Here is a 27,739-nt window from a genome sequence, read left to right as displayed (position 1 = left end):
AAAAAGTCAAAATAAGTTTGTATCTGTTGGAATCATTTAAGAGTGTTCTGAGTAAATAAAGGCATAAGGTCAGCGATACCCTTTGTCTTCCAGCCCAGAAGTCCAATACACCTCATTTGGGGGTGGGGGGGGGTCAGGATTAAGGGCAATCGGTGACCAAAGTGATAAATGGTCTGGAATCTGCAAGTATCTCCTCGCATCTTTCCAAGCTAAGAGTGTATTATGGACTGTAAAATTGTCAGAAAGGGCCTACATTTTTTCAAAGCTATTAATAAAAGGTGAGGAAGCTATGGCTCTTTGATGACATGCTATTAATTCCATCCCAACCCAAAGTGAGTCAAGTCTGTCTAGGCACCAACCAATCATGTGCTTGATCTGAGCAGACCAGTAATAGGCCACCCTGGGGCGGCAGGGTAGCCTAGTGGTTAGAGCGTTGGACTAGTAACCGGAAGATTGCAAGTTCAAATCCCCAAGCTGACAAGGTACAAATCTGTCGTTCTGCCCCCGAACAGGCAGTTGACCCACTGTTCCTAGGCCGTCATTGAAAATAAGAATTTGTTCTTAACTGACTTGCCTAGTTAAATAAAGGTTAAAAAAAAATAGTTGCATATTTGGCAGAGACCCCTCCTAAATCCTTAGGCTTAATTAGTTTGGTAAAGGTGGTTCTAGGTTTCTTATTGTTCCAGATATATTTTGAGATATTGGCATCATTTTCTGAATAGAGGACTGTGATAGATTGCAGGGAATATTTTGTAATAGATAATTTAGCCGTGGAAGGATATTCATCTTGACCACATTAATCCTGACACCAGGTCCCGTTTAAATCTTTGTGAGCAAAGTCATATAATTTGAAGTGAACAGGTCTTTAAGATTTGGAGTAACATATACAGTGGGAAGAAGAAGTATTTGATAGACTGCCGATTTTGCAGGTTTTCCTACTTAAAAAATTACAGACCTCTACATGCTTTGTATCATAGGTACACTTCAACTGTGAGAGATGGAATCTAAAATAAAAATCCAGAAAATCACATTGTATGATTTTTAAGTAATTAATTTGCATTTTATTGCATGACATAAGTATATGATACATCAGAAAAGCAGAACTTAATATTTGGTACAGAAACCTTTGTTTGCAATTACAGAGATAATACATTTCCTGTAGTTCTTGACCAGGTTTGCACACACTTCAGCAGGGATTTTGGCCCACTCCTCCATACAGACCTTCTCCAGATCCTTCAGGTTTCGGGGCTGTCGCTGGGCAATACGGACTTTCAGCTCCATCCAAAGATTTTCTATTGGGTTCAGATCTGGAGACTGGCTAGGCCACTCCAGGACCTTGAGATGCTTCTTACGGAGCCACTCCTTAGTTGCCCTGGCTGTGTGTTTTGGGTCGTTGTCATGCTGGAAGACCCAGCCACAACCCATCTTCAATGCTCTTACTGAGGGAAGGAGGTTGTTGGCCAAGATCTCGCGATACATGGCCCCATCCATCCTCCCCTCAATACGGTGCAGTCGTCCTGTCCCCTTTGCAGAAAAGCATCTCCAAAGAATGATGTTTCCACCTCCATGGTTGGGATGGTGTTCTTGGGGTTGTACTCATCCTTCTTCTTCCTCCAAACACGGCGCGTGGAGTTTAGACCAAAAAGCTCTATTTTTGTCTCATCAGACCACATGACCTTCTCCCATTCCTCCTCTGGATCATCCAGATGGTCATTGGCAAACTTCAGACGGGCCTGGACATGCGCTGGCTTGAACATGTGGACCTTGCGTGCGCTGCAGGATTTTAATCCACGTAGTGTGTTACTAATGGTTTCCTTTGAGACTGTGGTCCCAGCTCTCCTCAGGTCATTGACCAGGTCCTGCCGTGTAGTTCTGGGCTGATCCCTCACCTTCCTCATGATCATTGATGCCCCACGAGATGAGATCTTGCATGGAGCCCCAGACCGAGGGTGATTGACCGTCATCTTGAACTTCTTCCATTTTCTAATAATTGCGCCAACAGTTGTTGCCTTCTCACCAAGCTGATTGCCTATTGTCCTGTAGCCCATCCCAGCCTTGTGCAGGTCTACAATTTTATCCCTGATGTCCTTACACCCTTTCTGGTCTTGGCCATTGTGGAGAGTTTGGAGTCTGTTTGATTGAGTGTGTGGACAAGTGTCTTTTATACAGGTAACGAGTTCAAACAGGTGCAGTTAATACAGGTAATGAGTGGAGAACAGGAGGGCTTCTTAAAGAAACACTAACAGGTCTGTGAGAGCTGGAATTCTTACTGGTTGGTAGGTGATCAAATACTTATGTCATGCAATAAAATGCAAATTAATTACTTAAAAATCTTACAATGTGATTTTCTGGATTTTTGTTTTAGATTCAGTCTCTCACAGTTGAAGTGTACCTATGATACAAATTACAGACCTCTACATGCTTTGTACGTAGGAAAACCTGCAAAATCGGCAGTGTATCAAATACTTGTTCTCCCCACTGTATGCCCAAGTATTTAAAGTATTTTTTAGTCAATTGGAATGGAGATATCGTTTCTAAGTTGATTGTCGAAGGGATATTCAAAGGTAAAGCCATGGATTTATCCACATACATTTTGTAACCCTGGGTATGTGACAAATAACATTTGATTTGAACCTGACAGGTTACCATATTCAGATATGATGTCCAGGAAAATGGTGCCGACAGATAGGGCAGCTGTGCTTCTTGCTCTTGAGCAACTTCGCAGTATTTGTTTTGTGTGTTATTCCTTACATTATTAGCCCAGAATTTTTTTTAAATAACACAGCCGGGAAAAACTTTGGGATATCAGAGTGGCGGTAACTCACCTTTGTTCGTACCCCGTAGGGCAACTGAACTGATTCCAGGTGCTGAGAGTATCCGGAGTGGACTTCTAGTTTGACTAAGGAGGAGCGCACACCATCCACCGCATCCGAGTATATTACTTGCTAATGTTCAGCCTCTGGATAATTAAGTTGACGAGCTCAGGGCAAGGATGTCCTTCCAGAGAGACATCAGGGATTGTAGCATACTCGGTTTCATGGAAACATGGCTCTCTCAGGATATACTGTCTGAGTCTGTACAGCCAGTTGGGTTCTCAGTTCATCGCGCAGACAGGAATAAATATCTCTCCGGGAAGAAGAAGGGCGGGGGTGTAAGTTTCATGACTAACTACTCATGGTGTGATTGTGATAACATACAGAACAAGTCATTTTGATCACCCGACCTAGAATACCTCACAATCAAATGCAGACTGTATTACCTCTCAAGAAAATTATCTCCGGTTATAGTCACAGCCGTGTATGTTCCCCTTCAAGCCGATACAACGATGGCCCTCAAGGAACTTCACTGGACTTTATGCAAACTGGAAACCACATATCCTGAGGCCGCCTTTATTGTAGCTGGGGATTGTAACAAAGCAAATTTGAGGAAAAAGCGACCGAAGTTCTATCAAATATTGACTGTAGTACTCGTGCAGCTAAAACACTCGACCACTACTACATCCAACCTTCCGGGATGCCTATAAGGCCTTCCCTCAGGCAAATCTGATCACGACTCCATTTTGCTCCTCCCTTCCTATAGGCAGAAACTCAAAACAGGAAGTACTTGTGCTAAGAACTATTCAACGCTGGTCGGACCATTCGGATTCCACATTTCAAGACTGTTTTGATCACGTGGACTGGGATATGTTCCGGGTAGCCTCTGAGAATAACATTGACAAATAAACTGTGACTGAGTTTATCACTGATACGGTGACTGAGTTTATCAGGAAGAGTATAGGAAATGTTGTACCCACTGTGACTTAAAACCTACCCTAACCATAAACCATGGTTTATGGCAGCAGTCACGCAAAACAAAGTGCAAACCACCATTTAACCATGGCAAGGCAACTGGGAATATGTCAGAATACAAACAGTGTAGTTATTCCCTCCGTAAGTCAATCAAACAGGCAAAACATCAGAATAGAGAGGATGTGGAGTTGCACTTCAACGGCTCAGACACGTGACGTATGTGGCAGGATCTGTGGGCTCTCCTTCTCTGTGGCCGACTTGAGTAAGACATTGAGGATCAGCGAAGTGGAGGTGTTGTTTCCTACCTTCACCACCTGGGGGTGGACCGTCAGGAAGTCCAGGACCCAGCTGCACAGGGCGGGGTTCAGACCCAGGGCCCCGAGCTTAATGATAAGCTTGGAGGGTACTATGGTGTTGAATGCTGAGCTAAACACGTGTATGTGACCAATACAATTTGATTTACTGCAGTGACAGAGGTCTCTGGTTTGGACATGTATAAAAGCACATCATCAGCAAATCACGAAATTCTGAAATTCTTTGCTCTTCGTCACCCACTGATGTTATTACTATACCTTATTGCCTCAGCCAGTGGTTCTATGACTAACGAGAACAGAGCAGGAGATAAAGGACAGCTTTTACGTCAGCCCCTACCGATAGGAAATCTTTCTGATCGTTTACCATTTGTGTTAACTGTTGCTGATGGGTGAGAATAAATCAATTTTACTGAATTAATCAAATGGTCACCCAGATTAACTTTTTCTAATACAGCAAACAAGAATTTCCACCCAACTCCATCAAAAGGCCTTTTCGGCACCGAGAGAGACATTGAGTGCAGGGTCTTTACTTTTGCCAAGATGGTTTAGGATATTCAAAGCATGTCTCACATTGTCCTTTCCAGATCTGGATTTCACAAAGCCAATCTGATAAGGTTTATTGAGGTCTGGAAGTAGGCCCTCCAACCTGCGAGCAAGTCTCTTAGCGACTATTTTAACATCAACTCCTAGCAAACTGATAAACTGCTTTTCATTTAGACCTAATGGTTTTTGTCCTTTTTTAGTATCAGGCTAATAGATGCAGTTTTCCAGGACTCTGGTATGTCTCTTTCGAACATATCATTTAGAGCAGGCATGAAAATATGCCCTATCACAGGCCAGAACTTCTTGTAGAACTCTGCCGAGAAGACATCTAGGCCGGGTACCTTACCAGAAGGCATTGCTTCCCATGGGAGCATTTAGTTTATTTCTATGCTCATCTGATATAGTGGTCAAGATGATCTTATTCAGATATTTTGTCATTTCGTCGTTCGATCTTTGTGAAGTATGACTAGATATATAGAAGTCGCAAAAGGTACTATTGATAGGCAATGGATCATAAGAAGTGGAGCCATCTGCGTTCCTTACAGACTTAATCTTTTTAAGTTGGTAGAGCAAGTAGACGGCTCGGCCAGTTACCAAACTCATAATATTTTTGCTTGTTAATAAACAGTTTTTTTGACATGCTTTGTATGATCTGAATTGAGTTTGGCCTCAGCACAAGCTAGTGACTTCCTGTTTGCCTGGGTTGGTTGTTGTTTATGAAAAAGTTCTAAATGCTTCACTTCAGCCTCAAAATGTTCCCTGTTTTCTAAGCGTCTTGATCAGAGAAGTTTGGGAAATTATATAAGCCCTTATGGTTGCTTCAGCAGCATCCCAGACAGTTTCAGCTGAGACAGGAGAGAGTTGATTGTCAAGCCAGTAATTTTTTAACACAAAACAGAATCCTTCATTGTTAAGCAGAGACATATTAAGTGTCCAATATCTCATTTTGGGGATTGTTTTGCCAATTTCAATATCTATGTAGGTGGGGCATGGTCATAAATGACTATAGAACCAATAGCACATGACTGTACAACATGCATGTAAGTATAGGTCATCAAAAAATAGTCCAATCTAGAATATGAAATATGGGCCTTGACTGTTTTGGTACGCCTACTGGAGAGCTCTTCTTTGTCTACACCCATTCAGCATCGTTCACACCCTCTTAAGCCTTAGCCCCACCCATCTCTTTAAGGATTCACATTTGAGGCGATGTGCTAAATAGTCAGTATGATAGTGCACTAGAGAATCAAAGATTAAGACTCAAGGCTGGTTTATACTACGTCTATCAACATGTCTGTGTACTTCACATTCCAAGTCAGGCTTTATCCTTACTACAATGGTGGATATTGCTCACCCACCTGTTGCTAACTCTAGCAGGCTTGCAACTGCACGTGAATGTCGCACATGGCTAGTCGTACACAGAACTCTTAATTGAGACAATTCATGGGCGAGTCGGAGCCAATAAAAATTATCATTTTTATTATTATACATTTTTAACCTTGAACAAATTCTTATTTTACAACGACGGCCTACCCCGGCCAACGCTGGGCCAATTGTGTGCCGCCCTATGGGACTCCCAATCACGGCCGTATATGATACAGCTTGGATTCGAACCAGGAACTGTAGTGATGCCCCTTGAACTGAGATGCAGTGCCTTAGACCGCTGTGCCACTCGAGAGCCATACATTTCTGCCAAAATCTAAATGAAATAAAAGTAAATCTTGCAAATTCAGCAGGCTATGGTGTGAAATAGGCTTTTAGAAGTGACGTCTTTATTTAAGAACTTGTTAATGCTGTCTTTGGTGTGCTTTTCAATGCACAAGCACCTTTACCCCCACTCCCGTTCTTCCATCTGTGGAACAGCTTGTTGAGTTGTGGCCATAGAAATATATTCCATAGAAGGTTTTGGAACCTCTAACCCTGGCAATTTGACTGTTAAAATCATGGGTAAACTAGCAATGGCTGCCAGTCTTGACTTGAATGGAAACTGCCATCTATGGATTATATATTTATGGTTGGTTGCGACTGTCAGTTGGCCTTCCGCAAACTTCAAAATGCAATCTCAGGAAAAACACACAGTTTGCAAAGCAAATGCTGTCATTACTAAATGTGCAATGTGATTGTTATTTTATATACTTTTTATATACTTTTTTACACAAAAAAATAACATTTGATTGTCTTCCTCAAATGACTGGGATGATAACAATCTTTGAGAGAGGGATGGTATCTGATTTCATTGGTTCTCAATTTATGGCTCAGACACTTTCAACTCAGAATAACCCGTAGCTGGCTCACCTTTTTGAAAAGTAAATCTTTATGACAACAAATCCTACAGAACTATCCAGGCTAACTCAGGGCTAACTCCATTTATCCTGAATGAACTCAGAGTTGACCTGGCTAACTCCTCAACCCAGGTATGTAGTATAGTCAGGATTTTGTCCCAACTAGGCACCACACCAGACCAACTGAGCTAATCGATCAGTTCAGTGATTACCTAAATTCAACACACCTAGTTGGTTAAATCAAAAACATGAAGTGCCTGTGGCCCTTCTCTCTCCCCCTTTCCAGGCAGGGTGAAGACATGCCTGTTCCATTCAGCTCCTCTACACCAGGGGTGTCAAACTCATTCCATGGAGGGCCTAGTGTCTGCAGTTATTTTTTTTCTTTCAATTTCGACCTAGACAACCAGGTGAGGGGAGTCCTTACTAATTAGTGACCTTAATTCATCAATCAAGTACAAGGGAGAAGTGAAAACTTGTAGACACTCGGCTTTCCGTGGAATGAGTTTGACACGTCTGCTCTACACCCTCCCATGGTTCCTGGAGAGCTACAGTCCTGTAGGTCCAACCCTAATCTAGTGCAATGGTTCCCAACTCCAGTCCTCAAGTACCTCGAACAACACACATTTTTATTGTAGCCGCCAACAAGTACATCTGATACTCGAGGACCGGAGTTGGGAACCACTGATCTAGTGATATTTGATTCTAATAATTAGCTGGTTGATAAGATGGATCAGGTTAGTTACATGGAGTGAAAACCTACAGGAGGGTAGCTGGTGCCTCTGTTGGTATGCACATTTTCATTAGGGAATATGAAGGATTGACAGCGAAAAGAGGCAGAACAACTCAATTTAACATGTTTTGGTGGATAAACACACAGGATCATATTAAATTCTATAGTCAACCTCTGGAACCTCTATAGTCAACCTTGGAACCTCTATAGAGGTTCCAAAATCTTCTCCAGAAGATAGAGCATTGCTTACAAGCATGAGAGAACAGTTTAAAAAAATGATCTATTGCCTGGGCTACGGGGGGAGGTTGAGGCCTTAAAAACAGGAATAAAATGGAAGATATACGTCCCTAAAAGACACTACGGTAGGATAATAAAACAATGATAGCCGAATTAATTGATCTAAACTGCAGGAGTATGAAGAATAATATATTGTTATAATGGGAATAAAGGAGGATGAAAACTAAAACTATCAGTCAATGGAGGAAAAAGTCCGGTGTCCATGAAATAGTGGAGAGAAGACGTGACCTGTACCCCACTTTCAAAAGGATCCAACCTGAGTAGCAGAATGTTTGTCTCGTGGTCAATAAATTATATGTAAACAACCAAATGTTCAAGGACTCGAAAATTACTACCAGGCTGTGAGTGATCGCTACCTCCTGCTGAAGTAGTCCCCGATACACATTTGCACCGCATTACACAGTATGAACATTTTTTGCAAGATGGACCTTTTTTATTCATGCAGTATGGAACCGTGGAATTAAAATCCGGTTTTGATTTAGGGGAAGGCAAAGATGGGTAAGGCTGACCTTTTATCTTTATTTAATTTGAAGATTGTACATTAGAAATACCAAGGTTGTTTTTTTCGTTTGATATGATAAGGCCTAATTGTAGAGGTTGGGTATATTATGGCTTAAAAGCTGTTATATAGTGTGGCCCTTGTTCGCGGATGTGAGGAGGTGTGATGGTTCTTTGCTGGTGACACTGTCAGTGATTTGTTTAGAACTCAAGGCACACTTAACCAGCATGGATACCACAGCATTCTTCAGCGATATGCCATCCCATCTGGTTTGCGCTTAGTGGGACTAACATTTGTTTTTCAACACGACAATGACCCAAAACACACCTCCAGGCTGTGTAAGGTTTACTTGACCAAGGAGAGTGATGGAGGACTGAATCAGATGACCTGGCCTCTACAATCACCCGACCTAAACCCATTTGAGATGGTTTGGGATGAGTTGGACCGCAGAGTGAAGGAAAAGCAGCCAACAAGTGCTCAGCATATGTGGGAACTCCAACACTATTGGAAAAGCATTCCTCATGAAGCTGGTTGAAAGAATACCAAGAGTGTGCAAAACTGTAAGCAATGCAAAGGGTGGCTACTTAGAAGAATCTCAAATATAAAATATAATTGTTTAACACTTTATTGGTTACTAAATGATTCCATATGTGTTACTTCATAGTTGTGATGTCTTCACTATTATTCTACAATGTAGAAAATAGTGAAAATAAAGAAAAACCCTGGAATGAGTAGGTGTGGACAACTTTTGACTGGTACTGTATATGTAAAAGAAAAGTTGTAAAAAGATAAAAATAAAAACTTCCAGGACGTCCTCCAACCTATCAGAGCTCTTGCAGCATGAACTGACATGTTGTCCACCCAATCAAAGGATCAGAGAATGAATAGAGCACTGAAAGCATAAGCTACAGCTAGCTAGCACTGCAGTGCATAAAATGGGGTGAGTAGTTGACTCAAAGAGAGAAAATAGTTGAAACGTTTAGAAAAATCTAATCTTCAAAAATGAAAAAGAAGCAAGAGAGATAGACAGCTACAGTTGAAGTCGGAAGTTTACATACACCTTAGCCAAATACATTTAAAGTCAGTTTTTCACAATTCCTGACATTTAATCCTAGTAAAAATTCCCTGTCTTAGGTCAGTTAGGATCACCACTTTATTGGAACAATGTGTGATGTCAGAATAATAGTAGAGAGAGTGATTTATTTCAGCTTTTATTTCTTTCATCACATTCCCAGTGGGTCAGAAGTTTACATACACTCAATTAGTATTTGGTAGCATTGCCTTTAAATTGTTTAACTTGGGTCAAACGCTTCGGGTAGCCTTCCACAAGCTTCCCACAATAAGTTGGGTGAATTTTGTCCCATTCCTCCTGACTGAGCTGGTGTAACTGAGTCAGTTTTGTAGGTCTCCTTGCTCTCGCACACACTTTTTCAGTTCTGCCCACACATTTTCTATGGGATTGAGGTCAGGGTTTTGTGAAAGTCAATACCTTGACTTTGTTGTCCTTAAGCCATTTTGCCACAACTTTGGAAGTATGCTTGGGGTCATTGTCCATATGGAAGACCTTTTCACGACCAAGCTTTAACTTCCTGATTGATGTCTTGAGATGTTGCTTCAATATATCTATATAATTTTCCTCCCTCCTGATGCCATCTATTTTGTGAAGTGCACCAGTCCCTCCTGAATCCACTAATTTGAAGGGGTGTCCACACTTTTGTATATATAGTCTATGTGGCTGCTATGAAAGTGAACTGTGTTTGTGTGTGATCAGGGGTGTATTCATTCTGCTGATTCTGTTGAAAAACGTTTCTTAAAAACGTTACAAAACGGGGATAAACATACCTCAATTTGTCTAATAGAAACTTTGTTTCCAACTGTTGGACTAAAGATTACATCCTAGATCAGCTAGATGCAGGCAAGAGTGTGCAAGGCGGTATTGAATGTGTCAAAGTCTGTCACCTTGATTACTAAAATGTATTTCGACCTGTGCACATACGTTGTAAACTTTCATTCATAGGCTAGGTTGTAGTAACCTCATGATGGGTATAGGTAACATTTGAGTGTCATGTAGTAGCCTAAACCAATCGATGTTACATTTAGCTGAGTGAATGGAATATGAATGACAGTCATCCAATATGCTGTAATAGGCCATAAGGCCATGCTGAAATAAGGCCATGCTTATATATATATTTTTAATCATCCTCCCTCATCTTAAATGGCACCGACCACCACTGCTGTAAACTGGGCTTCTGTTCCCGCACTGAACTGTTCTTGCCAACCGTCTTTGCTTTCCACACCTGGTTGCAGGTATCTACTTGTTTTTGAGCACACCCTCATACATGTTTTTGTTACTTTGCATAATTCTGTGGCAGTATAGTTCAATATAGTTCATGGTGGCGGACTGTAGGTTTGTTGTAGTCATGGAAAAACACTTCTGATTAAACTCATTGAGAAATGTATGATTAGTTGACAAGTTGAATCATGTGTGCATGGCTAAAATTTAAAATGGGTACTGTTAGGGGCACTTGAGGACTGGGGTTGGGAAACACAGCTGTAAGGTCAGGGTTTCTCAACCCTCTCCTCGGGGACAATCAGATGTTCCACATAAACTCAGTAAAAAAAGAAACGTCCTCTCACTGTCAACTGCGTTTATTTTCAGCTAACTTAACATGTGTAAATACTTGTATGAACATAAGATTCAACAACTGAGACATAAACTGAACAAGTTCCACAGACATGCGGCAGGGTAGCCTAGTGGTTAGTGCGACTAGTAAGCGGAAGGTTGCAAGTTCAAACCCCCGAGCTGACAAGGTACAAATCTGTCGTTCTGCCCCTGGCAGTTAACCCACTGTTCCTAGGCCTTCATTGAAAATAAGAATTCATTCTTAACTGACTTGCCTAGTTAAATAAAGGTAAAAAATAAAAATAAAATGTGTCTAACAGAAATTGAATAATGTGTCCCTGAACAAAGGGGGGGTCAAAATAAATCAAAAGTAACAGTCAGTATCTGGTGTGGCCACCAGCTGCATTAAGTACTGCAGTGCATCTCCTACTCATGAACTGCACCAGATTTGCCAGTTCTTGCTGTGAGATGTTACCCCACTCTTCCACCAAGGCACCTGCAAGTACCCGGACATTTCTGGGGGGAATGGCCCTAGCCCTCACCCTCCGATCCAACAGGTCCCAGATGTGCTCAATGGGATTGAGATCCGGGCTTTTTGCTGGCCATGGCAGAACACTGACATTCCTGTCTTCCAGGAAATTACGCACAGAACGAGCAGTAGGGCTGGTGGCATTGTCAGGATGAGCCTGCAGGTAGGGTACCGTGATGCTGATGATGCTGTGAGACACCGCTCTAGACCGTGACGGATCCTCCACTTCCAGATCGATCCCGCTCCAGAGTACAGGCCTCGGTGTAACGCACATTCCTTCGATGATAAACTCGAATCTGACCATAACCCCTGGTGAGACAAAACTGTGACTCGTCAGTGAAGAGCACTTTTTTCCAGTCCTGTCTGGTCCAGCGAAGGTGGGTTTGTGCACATAGGCAACGTTGTTGCCCGTGATGTCTGGTGAGAACCGGCCTTACAACAGACCAACAAGCCCTCAGTCCAGCCTACCGTCTGTAAGCCTACCGTCTGTAAGCTGTTAGTGTCTTAACCACCGTTCCACAGGTGCATGTTCATGAATTGTTTATGGTTCATTGAACAAGCATGGGAAACAGTGTTTAAACCCTTCACAATGAAGATCTGTGAAGTTATTTGGAGTTTATTTGTATTAACCCCAAACTGGGACACCTTGATTCAATTAGTCAACTATCACCAAGACTTTGATTAATTGAATCAGGTGTGCCAATTCAAGGCTACTACAAACATGTGAAACCTCTGGTGGTAACAGAGGAGAAAGGTTGGGAAGTTCTGCTGTGGGTCTTATGATTCTGTTGATCTTGGGATATCCTGCATGTTATGCCTCTGTTTCAGAACTCTACACCAGTTTTTGCAATCTCCAGTAACCCCAACAGTACCATACTATGATGGGGGCTGATACTGACGGAGATGCACTGGAATGGGTCCTTCCTAGAGATAGCTCAGATAAGATAGAGGAGCCCTTGTTCCTATTACTATTCCATAGGTGTATATTTACTTTATTTCCCACCACACACTTGTACAGGTTAGATACTTGTACACGTGTGAAACTGGACAAATATAAGCAGCCCCTATTTGACCTTTTGGATTGAGAACCACTGCTCTATACCCCTCAAACAGAACTCTGGACCTCAAAGCCAGTTCCAGTGCATTTTTTCATTGTTGCCCTCTATTCAGGGACTGATGTGGACATGGGACACCAGGTGGGTGCAATTAGGGCTGTGTGTGCCCAGTGGGTGCAATTAGCCGGTGATTGTCTAGCAAATAAATGTCGGTCTCACGGTAATTGATCGTTAACTAACATAAACACATGTAGCATCTCCTGGCTTCCACACATAGCCTACAAGTCACTGATGCAGACCTTTGGAACATCTACATGTTAAAAAGTCGAAATCCTTGTAATATAGCCTACACCTGAACAATAAATCTATTATTTATTTTAGACAGGTCTAAAGAAACATGATATGAAGAAAATGTAGTCTATTTCAGAAGAATATCTGAGTTGTCCTTATGTTAGGTCCTGATCTGGCTATGCCATATGGCTGTGGGCTACACTAGTTCATTTAGCAGACAAGATTTGAAAATAATTATTGAAAATAATTTTATAGTTTGAAGAATACAATTGAACAAAGCTGAATAAAATAAAGGATAATTTCTCCAAATGATTGGAGAAAATGGTGTTTTCCCACTAATGGGAAAACACCATTATCAAAAGTGACCACAAATGTACAGTGCCTTGCGAAAGTCTTCGGCCCCCTTGAACTTTGCGACCTTTTGCCACATTTCAGGCTTCAAACATAAAGATATAAAACTGTATTTTTTTGTGAAGAATCAACAACAAGTGGGACACAATCATGAAGTGGAACGACATTTATTGGATATTTCAAACTTTTTTAACAAATCAAAAACTGAAAAATTGGGCGTGCAAAATTATTCAGCCCCCTTAAGTTAATACTTTGTAGCGCCACCTTTTGCTGCGAATACAGCTGTAAGTCGCGTGGGGTATGTCTCTATCAGTTTTGCACATTTTTCCCATTCCTCCTTGCAAAACAGCTCGAGCTCAGTGAGGTTGGATGGAGAGCATTTGTGAACAGCAGTTTTCAGTTCTTTCCACAGATTCTCGATTGGATTCAGGTCTGGACTTTGACTTGGCCATTCTAACACCTGGATATGTTTATTTTTGAACCATTCCATTGTAGATTTTGCTTTATGTTTTGGATCATTGTCTTGTTGGAAGACAAATCTCCGTCCCAGTCTCAGGTCTTTTGCAGACTCCATCAGGTTTTCTTCCAGAATGGTCCTGTATTTGGCTCCATCCATCTTCCCATCAATTTTAACCATATTGCCTGTCCCTGCTGAAGAAAAGCAGGCCCAAACCATGATGCTGCCACCACCATGTTTGACAGTGGGGATGGTGTGTTCAGGGTGATGAGCTGTGTTGCTTTTATGCCAAACATAACATTTTGCATTGTTGCCAAAAAGTTCAATTTTGGTTTCATCTGACCAGAGCACCTTCTTCCACATGTTTGGTGTGTCTCCCAGGTGGCTTGTGGCAAACGTTAAACGTCACTTTTTATGGATATCTTTAAGAAATGGCTTTCTTCTTGCCACTCTTCCATAAAGGCCAGATTTGTGCAATATACGACTGATTGTTGTCCTATGGACAGAGTCTCCCACCTCAGCTGTAGATCTCTGCAGTTCATCCAGAGTGATCATGGGCCTCTTGGCTGCATCTCTGATCAGTCTTCTCCTTGTATGAGCTGAAAGTTTAGAGGGACGGCCAGGTCTTGGTAGATTTGCAGTGGTCTGATACTCCTTCCATTTCAATATTATCGCTTGCACAGTGCTCCTTGGGATGTTTAAAGCTTGGGAAATCTTTTTGTATCCAAATCTGGCTTTAAACTTCTTCACAACAGTATCTCGGACCTGCCTGGTGTGTTCTTTGTTCTTCATGATGCTCTCTGCGCTTTTAACGGACCTCTGAGACTATCACAGTGCAGGTGCATTTATACGGAGACTTGATTACACACAGGTGGATTGTATTTATCATCATTAGTCATTTAGGTCAACATTGGATCATTCAGAGATCCTCACTGAACTTCTGGAGAGAGTTTGCTGCACTGAAAGTAAAGGGGCTGAATAATTTTGCACGCCCAATTTTTCAGTTTTTGATTTGTTAAAAAAGTTTGAAATATCCAATAAATGTCGTTCCACTTCATGATTGTGTCCCACTTGTTGTTGATTCTTCACAAAAAAATACAGTTTTATATCTTTATGTTTGAAGCCTGAAATGTGGCAAAAGGTCGCAAAGTTCAAGGGGGCTGAATACTTTCACAAGGCACTGTATTTATGCATGTAACACTTTTATTATAAAGGTGCATTTTTATGGTGAAAATGATCTACCCCAAACTTCAAACTCACGCACTGCATACCAGTATTCCAGTTAGGGTCCACACTAGTTGTAAAGAGAATTAATGTGCTTCATTTTAATAAGTTATTTGGCCACTTTAGTTGTGATACAAACCATATCAAAACATATAGACCCATGGGCTAGGCTACATGAGGTGTGCAACTATGATTAGAAAAAGTCACACAAAAAAGGCATTGTTTCTTGCCTTAAGCTGGGCATCATTCACAAGTGATAATTTATAGTCACCCATCAGACTATTCTTGATTTCATCTTGTCTTTACATATACTAAATAATATACGGGTGAAATTCGTTTCGATTTAAAATGGACCATTATCATGCACCTGTCTCGAAACAGGGGCAGGGGAGAAACACAATCACTGCACTTAAATAGCAAATGGAGGACGCTTGTCCTGTGGTTCATTTTTATGCCAGTCAGGTACAGTTGAAGTCGTACGTTTGCATACACTTAGGTTGGAGTAATTAAAACTCGTTTTTCAACCACTCCACAAATTTCTTGTTAACAAACTATAGTTTTGGCAAGTTGGTTAGGACATCTACTTTGTGAATGAAAAAGTATTTACCAACAGATTATTTCCCCTATAATTAAATGTATCACAATTCCAGTGGATCAAAAGTTTACAAACACCAAGTTGACTGTGCCTTTAAACAGCTTGGAACATTCCAGAAAATGATGTCATGGCTTTAGAAGCTTCTGATAGAATACTTAACATCATTTGAGTCAATTGGAGGTGTACCCGTGGATCTATTTCAAGGCCTATCTCCAAACTCAGTGCCTCTTTGCTTGACATCATGGGAAAATCAAAAGAAATAAGCCAAGACCTCTGAAAAAAAATTGTAGACCTCCAAAAATCTGGTTCATCCTTGGGAGAAATTTCCAAACGCCTGAAGGTACCATATTCATCTGTACAAACAATAGCACGCAAGTATACAATAGTATACAACACAATAGGACCAGGCTCAGGAAGGAGATGCTAGAGGAAACAGGTACAAAAGTATCTATATCTACAGTAAAATGAGTCCTATATCGACATAACCTGAAAGGCCACCCAGCAAGGAAGAAGCCACTGCTCCAAAACCGCCATAAAAAAGCCAGACTACGGTTTGAAACTGCACATGGGGACAAAGATCGTACTTTTTGGAGGATGTCCTCTGGTCTGATGAAACAAAAATAGAACTGTTTGGCCATAATGACCATTGTTATGTCTGGAGGAAAAATGGAGAGGCTTGCAAGCCGAAGAACACAATCCCAACCGTGAAGCACGGGGGTGGCAGCATCATGTTGTGGTGGTGCTTTGCTGCTGGAGGGACTGGTGCACTTCACAAAATAGATGGCTTCATGAGGCAGGAAAATTATTTGGATATATTGAAGCAACATCTCAAGACATCTATCGGGAAGTTAAAGCTTGGTCACAAACAGGTCTTCCAAATGGACAATGACCCTTTTTGTGGCAAAATGGCTTAAGGACAACAAAGTCAAGGTATTGGAGTGGTCATTACAAAGCCCTGACCTCAATCTTATAGAATATTTATGGGCAGAACTGAAAAGGCATGTGCGAGCAAGGAGTCCTACAAACCTAACTCAGTTACATCAGCTCTGTCAGGAGGAATGGGCCAAAATTCACCCAATTTATTGTGCGAAGCTTGTGGAAGGCTACCCGAAACGTTTGACCCAAGTTAAACAATTTAAAGGCAATGCTACCAAATACTAATTGAGTGAATGTAAACTTCTTACCCACTGGGAATGTGATGAAATAAATAAAAGCTGAAATAAATAATTCTCTCTACTATTATTCTGACATTTCACATTCTTCAAATAAAGTGGTGATCCTAACTGACCTAAGACAGGGAATATTTACTCGGATTAAATGTCAGGAATTGTGAAAAACGGAGTTTAAATGTATTTGGCTAAGGTGTATCCCTTTACACTTGTGTGTATAAGGTAGTTGTTGTGGAATTGTTAGATTAGATTACTCGTTGGTTATTACTGCATTGTCGGAACTAGAAGCACAAGCATTTCACTACACTCGCATTAACATCTGCTAACCATGTGTATGTGACAAATAACATTTGATTTGATGTAAACTAGCTATACTTCTGTTGTAAAGATAAGGAAAGTGCTTAATATTTGCTTAATATTAGCAAAGTTGAGAAATAAATATAGTAGGCCTAGCCTATAGAAAGCTGATGGGATCCTCCTCTTTTTAATAGAGGCCATCACTCTGTTTTCTCACGCAATTGCATAGCCTATAGAAATGTTCCTCTCATGAAGTGTTTGATTCGATTTTCGATTACATTTGCATTGATTTCAGAGTGATTATAGAGTGTTGAGTACCAGGCAGTTAGCAAGTTTGGTAGGCTACTAATGACCATCAGCAGCATCAGAGCTTGTAGAAGCCTATTTACAGTGACTAAACGGTCACATTTACTGCCTTCCTGACTCGTGACCGCCAGTGTGGTGGTAATATGGTCACTGCAACAGCCCTAGGTGCAATTAATTATCAGGTAGAACAGAACGTTAGAAGGCTTTGGACCTCTTGGGTAAGAGTTGAATACCCCTGCTCTATACTATTGACAAAGAAAATAAACCTTTCTTTTATAAAATAAATACATTTAGATTAGGTTACAGAGATGAGGATGAAGGAGAGAATGGATTTTGAGAGACCCATGGTACCTGGTAAGATGAATATTGAATTTATTACCACCTGTCCCTGTAGTAGGGTTACCCTGCGTTCACCCTGCCCTCAACTAATAGTGGCTACTTGCAGTTCACAGAACAAAGTTGGAGACAACCATGTATCTGAATAAAGCAAGCATTTTACGTTTGTGGCATCTGATTTATTAACCCTGCTCTAAAGTTATGCATAGCATAATGACAAGAACGTGCAGTAAGACGTTTTTTATACTTTGTTTAATTAAACAGGTAATGTATTATATCTTGCAAATCCTCAACCTCCAGTAACCCCATATAGTGCCCATATCAGAAGAGGGGAATTTTCTCCTGGTGGAGCTGACACACGCCAGCAGCACCACTGGATTGTCTTGTCCCAGTCGCTCACCTCACAGGGCCCACTCCTCCTGGCGGAATTGTCTACAAAGAGCAAAACAAATACCTGTCATGCACCATAAATACTAAGACATTCCTGTCAAGCATCTGGTAACAGGTACTGTCTCTCCCAATACCATCATTGCCATTGATGGTCATAATAGAGAGTCCCTTTGAGGGATTTTCTCAAATTAATGGGTAGGATTGTATCGGTGAATATATAAAGTGACATTCCTTCCCGCTAGGCTACAACCTCCACACAAGATGTTGAATGAATATGCCTCTACTCTATACAAAGCCATGGTCTTTTCAGGCTGGTATTTGAGTAGGCCCTACATCAGTATGGAACAGTTTAGTAGCTAGCTAAATTGTTTCATTAGTTTTTTCCGAATGTAGCTAGCTATTAGCAGTGAGCTGGTGACACAAGTCAACTAACATTATCTAGCTAGCTAGAACCAGGCCAGCTAGCTAACCAACTTTGGCCATTTAGCTGGCTACTGTCTGCTAGTTGCTAAAGTTAGTTAGCGAGACTGGTGTTAGCTAATTTATATGCAGCAAAGGAGCTTGTGAAAACAGTAATGAAATAACTAACTAACCTGTTAGACATCTGTTCTCCGGGACCCACTGGTCTGGGCTGCTTCTTCCAATTTTAGTTCAGCGTGTGGTAGAGGGTGGTAAGTAACATTATCCCTCTGTTGTGTGCAGGCCAAAGCTGGGGTTGGCGAGGACGCATCCACCCTCCTCAATCCCTGCTAGCAGTCCCTGACCCTGTGCCCACTCCTGACAGCAGAGACATTCCTCCTATTTGGCCATTACCAGTTGGAAAGGTAACATTATGACTATATCAGTTGGTCGCTCAGGCAACAGCTACAAGGTAAGCTAACATACAATTGTAATGCATTCTGGCTTAAATTAAATTGTGAATATTGCTGAGAATTTAACAAAATATATTGTGCGTCAAGGTTGTCAGGATAAATCATTATGTAGCTAAAGTTAGCTAGCTAATAATTTTTGCCACTACTTGCTACTGGATGGTCACGGTGCCAAGTAGTCAAGACAGATAGATCTCCAATAAGCACATGCTGCATTCTCTCTTTGTATGATCTGCAATCATAATTCTGTCTATCTTTTTCCGTTTCTCCCATTAGCCCCCATTTAATAAGTTTACAAAAAAAGCAGAGAAACAGAAAAAGAAAAGATTGAGAAAATGTATGGGTTTAAATCAACACCTTTTTCAAAATATTCCAACAGAAGTTGAAGGCCATAAATGTATCCTTCTCTGTCATTCGAGTGTCAATGTTGACAATTTAGTGGAATTTCTTAAATGTCTTCTGAGAGAATCCCTACGCTATATTGTTTACTCATCCTTCCTGCAGGATCGCGGCTCCATCTGCTGACCATTTAGGGAAGGGATGGGCAACTGCTGGCTCACAACCCAAAAAAAAACATTTTTTCTTTTTGTCAGGATCTCAACTTAATAGTTAAGAATAGACAAGGTGCTTTTTTAGAAATTTGGTTGTGTATCAACAGTTTTTCTATTGTTATATCAGTCACTGAATTAGCCCATGTCAGGTAAAATGTTTAAGATTGCTACATTAATCTAGCCAGCTATCTAAACTTGTAGCAATCGTGATCAAATTACTGACCAGGGGGCCCCCATTGAATTCGTTAGTCACCGAGATATCATACTCAACTGCAAACATTTCTCTCCACCCAATGACAAAATTAGTAGAATTGCAGGAAAGTAGTTATACAATTGCAAAATCTTCTCATTAGCCCCTTGGCAAAATGTTTAAAATTGCAGCTATTATTAAACCTATTATTAATATTAAATATTGAACTTGCTTTAAAATTGCCACATTTTCTCTATGCCCCTTGCCAAAATGTGTAGAATTGCAGGAAATTATTATCTTTTAAATCTCAGCTGTCAGGGGGGGGTGTTGCTAAAGGTGGGTGGGTAGATGTGGTTAACCTCTACAGGATCGATGCCTCCCCGTGGGACAATTGAGCTAACGTGCGCTAATGTGATTAGCATGAGGTTGAAAGTAACAAGAAAAGTTCCCAGGACATAGACATATCTGATATGGGCAGAAAGCTTAAATTCTTGTTAATCTAACTGCACTGTCCAATTTACAGTAGCTATTAGTGAAAGAATACCATGCTATTGTTTGAGGAGAGTGCACAGTTATGAACTTGAAAATGTATCAATAAACCAACCAACATGTGGGCAGAATTTATACAATATTTTGAACAGAAATGCAATGGCTCATTGGATCAATCTAAAACCTTTCACATACACTGCTGTGGACAAAATCTAAATTGCGCCTAAACTGCAATAATAGATTGTGGCCTTCCTCTTGCATTTCAAAGATGATGAACATAATATTTTACCAGATCTCATGTGTTGTATTCTCCTTCATTAATTTCACATTTCCACAAACTTCAAAATGGTATCTTTCAAATGGTATCAAGAATATGCATATCCTTCCCTCAGGTCCTGAACTAAAGGTAGTTAGATTTGGGTATGTCATTTTAGGCGAAAATGGAAAAAAGCAAACCTGCGAGCCACGGCGGCCCCTCATGACGAGTTCAGGTATTTTGTAGCCCCCACCCCTATCAAACTTGCCCATCCCTGATTTAGGGAATGGAGTTCTCAACCTGAGTGCCAAATATCATGCCATAATATACAGTATTGACAGGGAACATTTTACTACAAGGGGGGGTGACTAACATGCATTGCTGGCTCAAACTCTAATATAGACGCAACAATAAGCATGCACAGGAGGGGAAGTTGTCCTTTACCATATACATAGCATCAGCGTGTTCTCATCCAATTCCAATCTTCACCATGCATTACACTATTTTTGTGTTGCTGGTGATTTCATTACCTATGGTTATTCATAAATACAAACATAGTATTCACAAAGGGTTTGTGAATGAAGGGCTGCATTTCCTGATGCATGGGGTGACTTGTCTCAGTGGGTGTGAGTCTCTTACACACACACACACGATCAAATCAAATTTTATTGGTCACATACACATGGTTAGCAGATGTTAATGTGAGTGTAGCGAAATGCTTGTGCTTCTAGTTCCGACTGTGCAATAATATCTAACAATATCTAAGTAATCTAACAATTTCACAACAACTACCTTATACACACACATATGTGTAACGGAATGAGCGCCTCCTGCTGAGCGCCTCCTGCTGGGATACACACTACACATAGTGACTCAGACACCCCTTTTCAAGTCTATTTGTCTTTGTTTACATAGGACCAAGTGGGGAGTAGTCACGACTCTCTCAAAAGCAGCAAGGCCATACTGTGATTGTGTTTGTTTAGTCACAGCAGGATATGTGTGTGCGCGTGGGGGAACTGTGGATCACTGAACTTATATACACACAGATGACATCCCACTCCAAATCTGCCCTCCCTGGCATGACAAAAGGGAATCCAGCCTTGGAGTCTAACCGGTGAGGTCATGCCACAGGTATTTTCTGTGCCCGCACCCAGGACGCGCTACCTCTGCTTCCGGCGTATGTGTGTGTACACGGCCCTGGAGGGTTGGATGCAATGTGGCCAGAAGTGATCCTCATTCACCACTCACACCTGAACAAAATCCAGTCCAATGGGAGATCTCAGAGTAAGAGTGCTGATCTAAGATCAGCTGTGCCTTTAGATCATAATAAATAATATTGTATGGACAGATCCTAGATCAGCACTCCTACTCAGACGGTTTGTGTGTACGGACCCTGGTAGTCGAAACGTTGTCTAATAAATTCACATGGGAGCATAATGCAGTGTGCAGAGTACACTATTTTGACGTCCAGCACCTGCTAAGTCTACGGATATGCGTGTCATCTCTTTTCTATTCAGTAATACACCTGTTTTGTGGAGAAAAGCAGTTGGATGTTTTTCATTGTGCTTACATAGACCCTATATGATTGAGTAACCGCTTTCTATCCCTTTCTCTCGCTCTCTTTTCACCCTGTTGTGCTCTCTCATTATCAGGTTCTGTCATACCTTGTTGGTGAGAAGCTGGCACACTTGAGGTACATAGTCAATGAGGCAGCCTCCACTAGGGAATGCTGGGATGTGTAGTGCAGAGGAGCCTCCAAGTGCGCTGATGGTCAAAAAAAGAAAGAAAGAGTTAAACTACGGCACACAGCAATTAAATTCATATCCCTACTAAGGCTCATTCTATAAGGAGACCCGGTGGCTTTGTGTAAATTGCAGATGCATATGCAGGTCATCCTATGCTTCTCATAATAAATCACTTTTAGACTACCTGTGGTATAAAAAAAAATGGGAACATTCTAGAGTTGGTTCTTGTTTACTTCAAAGCCTTACACTCTGCAATTTGAATTGGCAGAGAGCGAGAATTAGAGAAAGAGAGGGAGGTAGAGGCAGCAATAAGGGACTGTGCATGCAACCCTTCTGTCAAACATTACATACATTTTCCGCTGACATCACTGCATGAAGAAGCATTTAATCTCATGACAAGATTCAGACTTTGCTCACACAAGCATTTTCTGCCTCTATGTACAGAACCATAGCACACACACCCTAGCATGTCCTTGATATACACTAGTTTATCCCTTAATTCAGGTTCAGCCCCACCCTGCTCTACAAACACAAGTGTTCTCAGGCATGACTGACAGGGGTGGTGTTTCCAGCTCCAGGCACATCCCTCCCTCCCTCCCTCTAACAGAACAGAACAGAAGTAGAAGAACAGGTGGAGACTGGAGAGGAGAGAGAAGGGCAATATGAACTGCACACACCCTGTTAATGCAAGAAATAGGAATAGGTCAGACGTAAGCCTCTAAACAGACCACGTGTCCCTACGATCCACACCAAATATGATGTGTGTGTGTGCGTGTTTGCATCTAGTGCAGACACACTAGCACGGACTCCGTCACCCCAAAATGACACGACAACCCCCTCTAAAAGAAAGCAAACAACTCTCTCTCTTTCCATCAGTATCTCTCCACATGCATCTTTCTCACAGTATACAAACCCATCCAAAACCTAATTTGAACAAACATATACACACACAACCTCACAGAGAACGTAATGTTCCCATTGGGGGGGTCATAGCTAAAACCCCATCTCTAGAGCTGGAGGGGGTCATAGCTAAAACCATGAAGCTACACTCTCTAGAGCTGGAGGGGGTCATAGCTAAAACCATGAAGCTAGAGCTGGAGGGGGTCATAGGTAAAACTATGAAGCTAGGTCATTGTGAGGACCGCCGTGTCCTTGACTTGGGGGTCCGCACACAAAAGACCTACGCTCAGCACGTTTGTTCGCTTTGCCGTAACGCCATGGACGAGAGTCGTCACTTATCCTGCTGGCTTCTTTCCCTTGTCCTCCATTTATTTGTTTGTTTCTTCCTCTGACGTTTTCCGCTCTGGTCCCTGCAGCGTTGCTCCGGTCGTGATTAGCGCATGCTTGCTTAATCAGGAAAAATGACCATCGCTCGGGCCCTGGGATGACTAACCAACTGGAGGTCGTCATCCCCTCGTTTTTACTCCTCCCTCGCTCCTTGGGCAAAAGAGAGGGATGAACCGGAGGGCTCGTTGGAGGTCCCTGGCTGATACAGTAGTGTGGGACGGTCATGGATGAATGTATATTATCAGTGTTTACTTGACTTGAGTATCCGTGTAACTAACTGAATGCTCATTTTACATGCATTACGCCTGAACATGTATTACGCATAGGATATGTCAAGAGGTCATACATGGTGCCACGAAGCGCTGGGGTCTAGATGCTACTGTTTGACGTGCAAGAGGGATCACGACGGCCCAATAGCCTTCATAAACCATATTTTTTCATAGTCTGATTTAGATTGAATGCCAGTCTAAGGCCGTATCTGGTGTTCTACAGTATTGGTGCAGTGTTTTTAACCTTAGACAACAAGCTATATGGCTAACGGACCTGGGTTCACATAGTATTTACATAGTTCAAGTCCTTTCAGCATTTTGATTGAGCATGCCTGGAGTGCCTGATGGGCAGGGTTTGCACTTTTGGGGTTATTCCATTGCTCCAGGCAAGCTCAATCAAGGGCAACTTAATTTTTAAATATAGAAAGAACACAAACACTGTTTGAACCAAGGCCTCTATTCAGGTCTCCATATAAACTACATGACCAAAAGTATATCAACACCTGCTCGTCAAACATCTCATTCCAAAATCATTGGCATTAATATGGAGTTGGTCCCCTTTTTGTTGCTATAACAGCCTCCACTCTTCTGGTAAGGCTTTCCACTAGATGCAGGGACTTGCTTCCATTCAACCACAACAGCATTAGTGAAGTCGGGCACTGATATTGAGCGATTAGGCCTTGCTCGTAGTCGGCGTCCCAATTCATCCCAAAGGTGTTTGATGGGGTTGAGGACAGAGGTCTGGGTAAGGCCAGTCAAGTTCTTCCGCACCGATCTCAACAAACTATTTCTGTATAGACCTCACTTGGAGCACGGGGGCAATGTCATACTGAAACAGGAAAGGGCCTTCCACAAACTGTTGGCACAAAGTTTGAACCACAGAATCGTCTAGAATGTTACTGGATGCTGTAGCGTTAAGATTTCCCTTCACTGGAACTAAGGGGCCTAGCCAGAACCATGAAAAACAGCCCTAGACCATTATTCCTCCTCCACGAAACATTATAGTTGGCACTATGCATTCAGGGCAGGTAGCATTCTCCTGGCATCCGCCAAACCCAGATTAGTCTGTCGGACTGCCAGATATTGAAGTGTGATTCATCACGCCGGAGAACGTGTTTCCACTACTCCAGAGTCCAAAGGCCGCCGTGTTTGATTTACACCACTCAAGCCGACGCTTGGCATTGCGCATGGTAATCTTAGGCTTGTTTGCGGCTGCTTGGCCATGGAAACCCATTTCATGAAGCTCCCGACGAACAGTTCTTGTGCTGAGTGTTGCAACTGAGGACAGACGATTTTTATATGCTACGCGGTCCCGTTCTGTGAGCTTTTGTGGCCTATCACTTCGCGACGGAGCCGTTGTTGCTCCTAGTCATTTTCACTTCACAATAACAGCACTTACAGTTGACTGGGGCAGCTCTAGCAGAGCAGAAACTTGACAGGCAGAAACTGACTTGTTGGAAAGGTGGCATCCTATGACGTGCCATGTTGAAAGTCAGCTGGCCATTCTACTGCCCATGTTTGTCTATGGAGATTGCATGGCGGTGTGCTTAATTTTATACACCTGTCAGAAACGAGTGTGGCTGAAATAGCCGAATCCACCAATTTGAAGGGGTATCCACGTACTTTTGTATATATAGTGTAACGATCTATATATATTTTTTTTAACCTTTATTTAACTAGGTAAGTCAGTTAAGAACAAATTCTTATTTACAATGACGAACTATCGGGAAAGAGTGGGTTAACTGCCTTGTTCAGGGGCAGAACAACCTATTTTTACCTTGTCAGCTCGGGGATTCGGTCCAGCAACCTTTCGGTTACTGGCCCAACGCTCTAACCACTCAGCTACATTTCTAGGCTGCATTTCTATCTGCAACATTTCTCCTTACTGAACACACCCCTGACGGCACAATGCCACAAGGTGTGGTGGGAAACGATGATGATATAGTATGGGTCAGACAGAGGTTGTAACTGGGCCATATTATCCAGGTATGAGGGGGAGTTGCCAGAGCACATTGTGGGAGGCAGATAATCTAAGCTGTGGCTTCTCATCAGTAGATTAATAATGTCTGAATGTTTGTTACACAATGTGGGCTGCGACCACTTCCCTTTAATGCAGTTTTACAACGCTACTTGTTGTGGTTTAGTCACTATCCAGTGTTCCTCACAATTTAGATACAACATCCTCAGTCATGACTCTAGTATCAGTGTATTGCTTGACAAACTACTAATAATGTCAGTTGTTCTTTACCTTGTTCAGGGTTGATATATATTGCGCTACTTCAAACATAGATCAATGATGCCATATTGTCACCAACATAGAAATATAATTAAATCAAAATGCTGTGGTCTGATGAGCTATGCCCTTGATAGTAATTATATTTCTATGGTCACCAAGCCCTCTGAATTGTGAAAGATGCATTCCAAATAGGTCATACTGCCATGATGAGAGCCTGATGCACATATTAGCATTGCTCTCTGTGCTTTTTTTGTTGTCTAAATGCTACAATGACCAACGCAAAGCAGCACACGACAACGAAGACAAATCCTCCGACTGTAAAAGACTATCCGCCCACAGATCCATCTAAGAATAACCTCATTTCATTCAGATGTAAATGCAGACATAGACGCACAGAATGGTCGACTCACCAGTTAATTAGCGAACTCGTCACTCACACGTGTTGATTGGGTTTGTGAACAAAGACACTTGCAATTGTCATTGTAATGACGCACGCCTCAAATTGTCAATTGAATGAAGGCTGATTAATCACTAGCATCTGATGCTGCCAGATGAACTGTGGAAATGGAAAGAAGATATTTATTGTGTATTTGTCAAGACATTTGAGAAGATATTTCATATGCATTGGACCCAAAATGCTTGCTCTACTTCACTTAATTTTAAGTTGCTTAAAGTAATAGTAGTAGTATTAGCAGTCTTGTGATTGCTGTGCAGTTTTGATTATAAAACGTAACGATTCATTGTAGCGTTGGCATAGTAACAGTGTCGGAAAAAGTACCCAACTGTCATCCTTGAGTAAAAGAAAAGATACCTTAATAGAAAATGAAAATAGAAAATAAAATTCTACTTGAGTAAAAGTCTAAGTATTTGGTTCAAAATATACTTAAGTATCAAAAGTAAAAGTATAAATACTTTTCAAATTCCTTATATTAAGCAAACCACCATTGTCATGTTATTTAAATTTACGGAAAGCCAGGGGCACACTTCAAATCTCAGACATTTACAAACAAAGCATTTGTGTTTAGTGAGTCCGCCAGATCAGAGGCAGTAGGGATGACCAGGGATGTTCGGTTGATAAGTGCGTGAATGAGACTAATTTCCTGTCCTGCTAAGCATTCAAAATGTAACAAGTACTTTTGGGTGTCAAGGAAAATGTATGGAGTAAAAAGTACAATGTTTTCTTAAGGAATGTAGTGAAGTAAAAGTAGTCAAAAATATAAATAGTAAGATATAGATAACCCAAAAAACTACTTAAGTAGTACTTTAAAGTATTTTTACTTAAGCACTTTACACCACTGCATAGTAGAGGAAAGGTTTAAAATGGACACATAATATAGTTTTAAATATTGGTAAATATTGGTATGAAAAAAGTTGCAGATTAGCAGGAGCTTGTTTGACAAGTGTAGGTCCATAGCCAGGGTTCATTCAAGGTTCAATCATGTTTGGTGATGGTACGATACACAAAAGTGAAGGAAATTGCTTTATACAAATCTGACCCTGGTCAGTTAAAAGACTGTTGATTGTGTGAGTGAATGCGTGTGTATGGGCCAGGGAATCACCTTGTAAGAAAGAAAAGAGGATTCAAACTGACAAAGGCACTACATTCTTAGTCCTTATCTGTTCTCACACGGTCTCTCGCTCTCACACACACACGCTTCACTCCACCTGAGTCACCAAAGGTAATCTCGTGCGTTGATTAAGTCATGGGCGGTCTTGTCACTGCATGAGTGTGTATATGTTTGTGTATGTCCTGTATTCAGTAAATATGTCA

The 27,739-nt window shown here is 41.5% G+C and overlaps 1 protein-coding gene across 2 annotated transcripts in view; it reads right to left on the bottom strand.

The window, feature by feature from the left end:
• babam2 (BRISC and BRCA1 A complex member 2) overlaps positions 1–27,739 on the bottom strand; it is a 193,674-nt gene that overhangs the window by 24,745 nt on the left and 141,190 nt on the right. The window contains exon 8 of one of the 2 annotated variants that reach the window (XM_042325577.1): positions 22,096–22,195. The exons of the other annotated variant lie outside the window; for it this stretch is intronic. Within the exon in view, the coding sequence (XP_042181511.1) occupies positions 22,096–22,195 (100 nt within the window). The remainder of the gene's footprint in view (positions 1–22,095; positions 22,196–27,739) is intronic. 2 annotated transcript variants of the gene reach the window in all.

This window comes from Oncorhynchus tshawytscha, linkage group LG08 (genome assembly GCF_018296145.1).
Source record: "Oncorhynchus tshawytscha isolate Ot180627B linkage group LG08, Otsh_v2.0, whole genome shotgun sequence".
NCBI lineage: Eukaryota > Metazoa > Chordata > Actinopteri > Salmoniformes > Salmonidae > Oncorhynchus > Oncorhynchus tshawytscha.
This window is presented reverse-complemented; position numbering and strand designations above follow the sequence as displayed.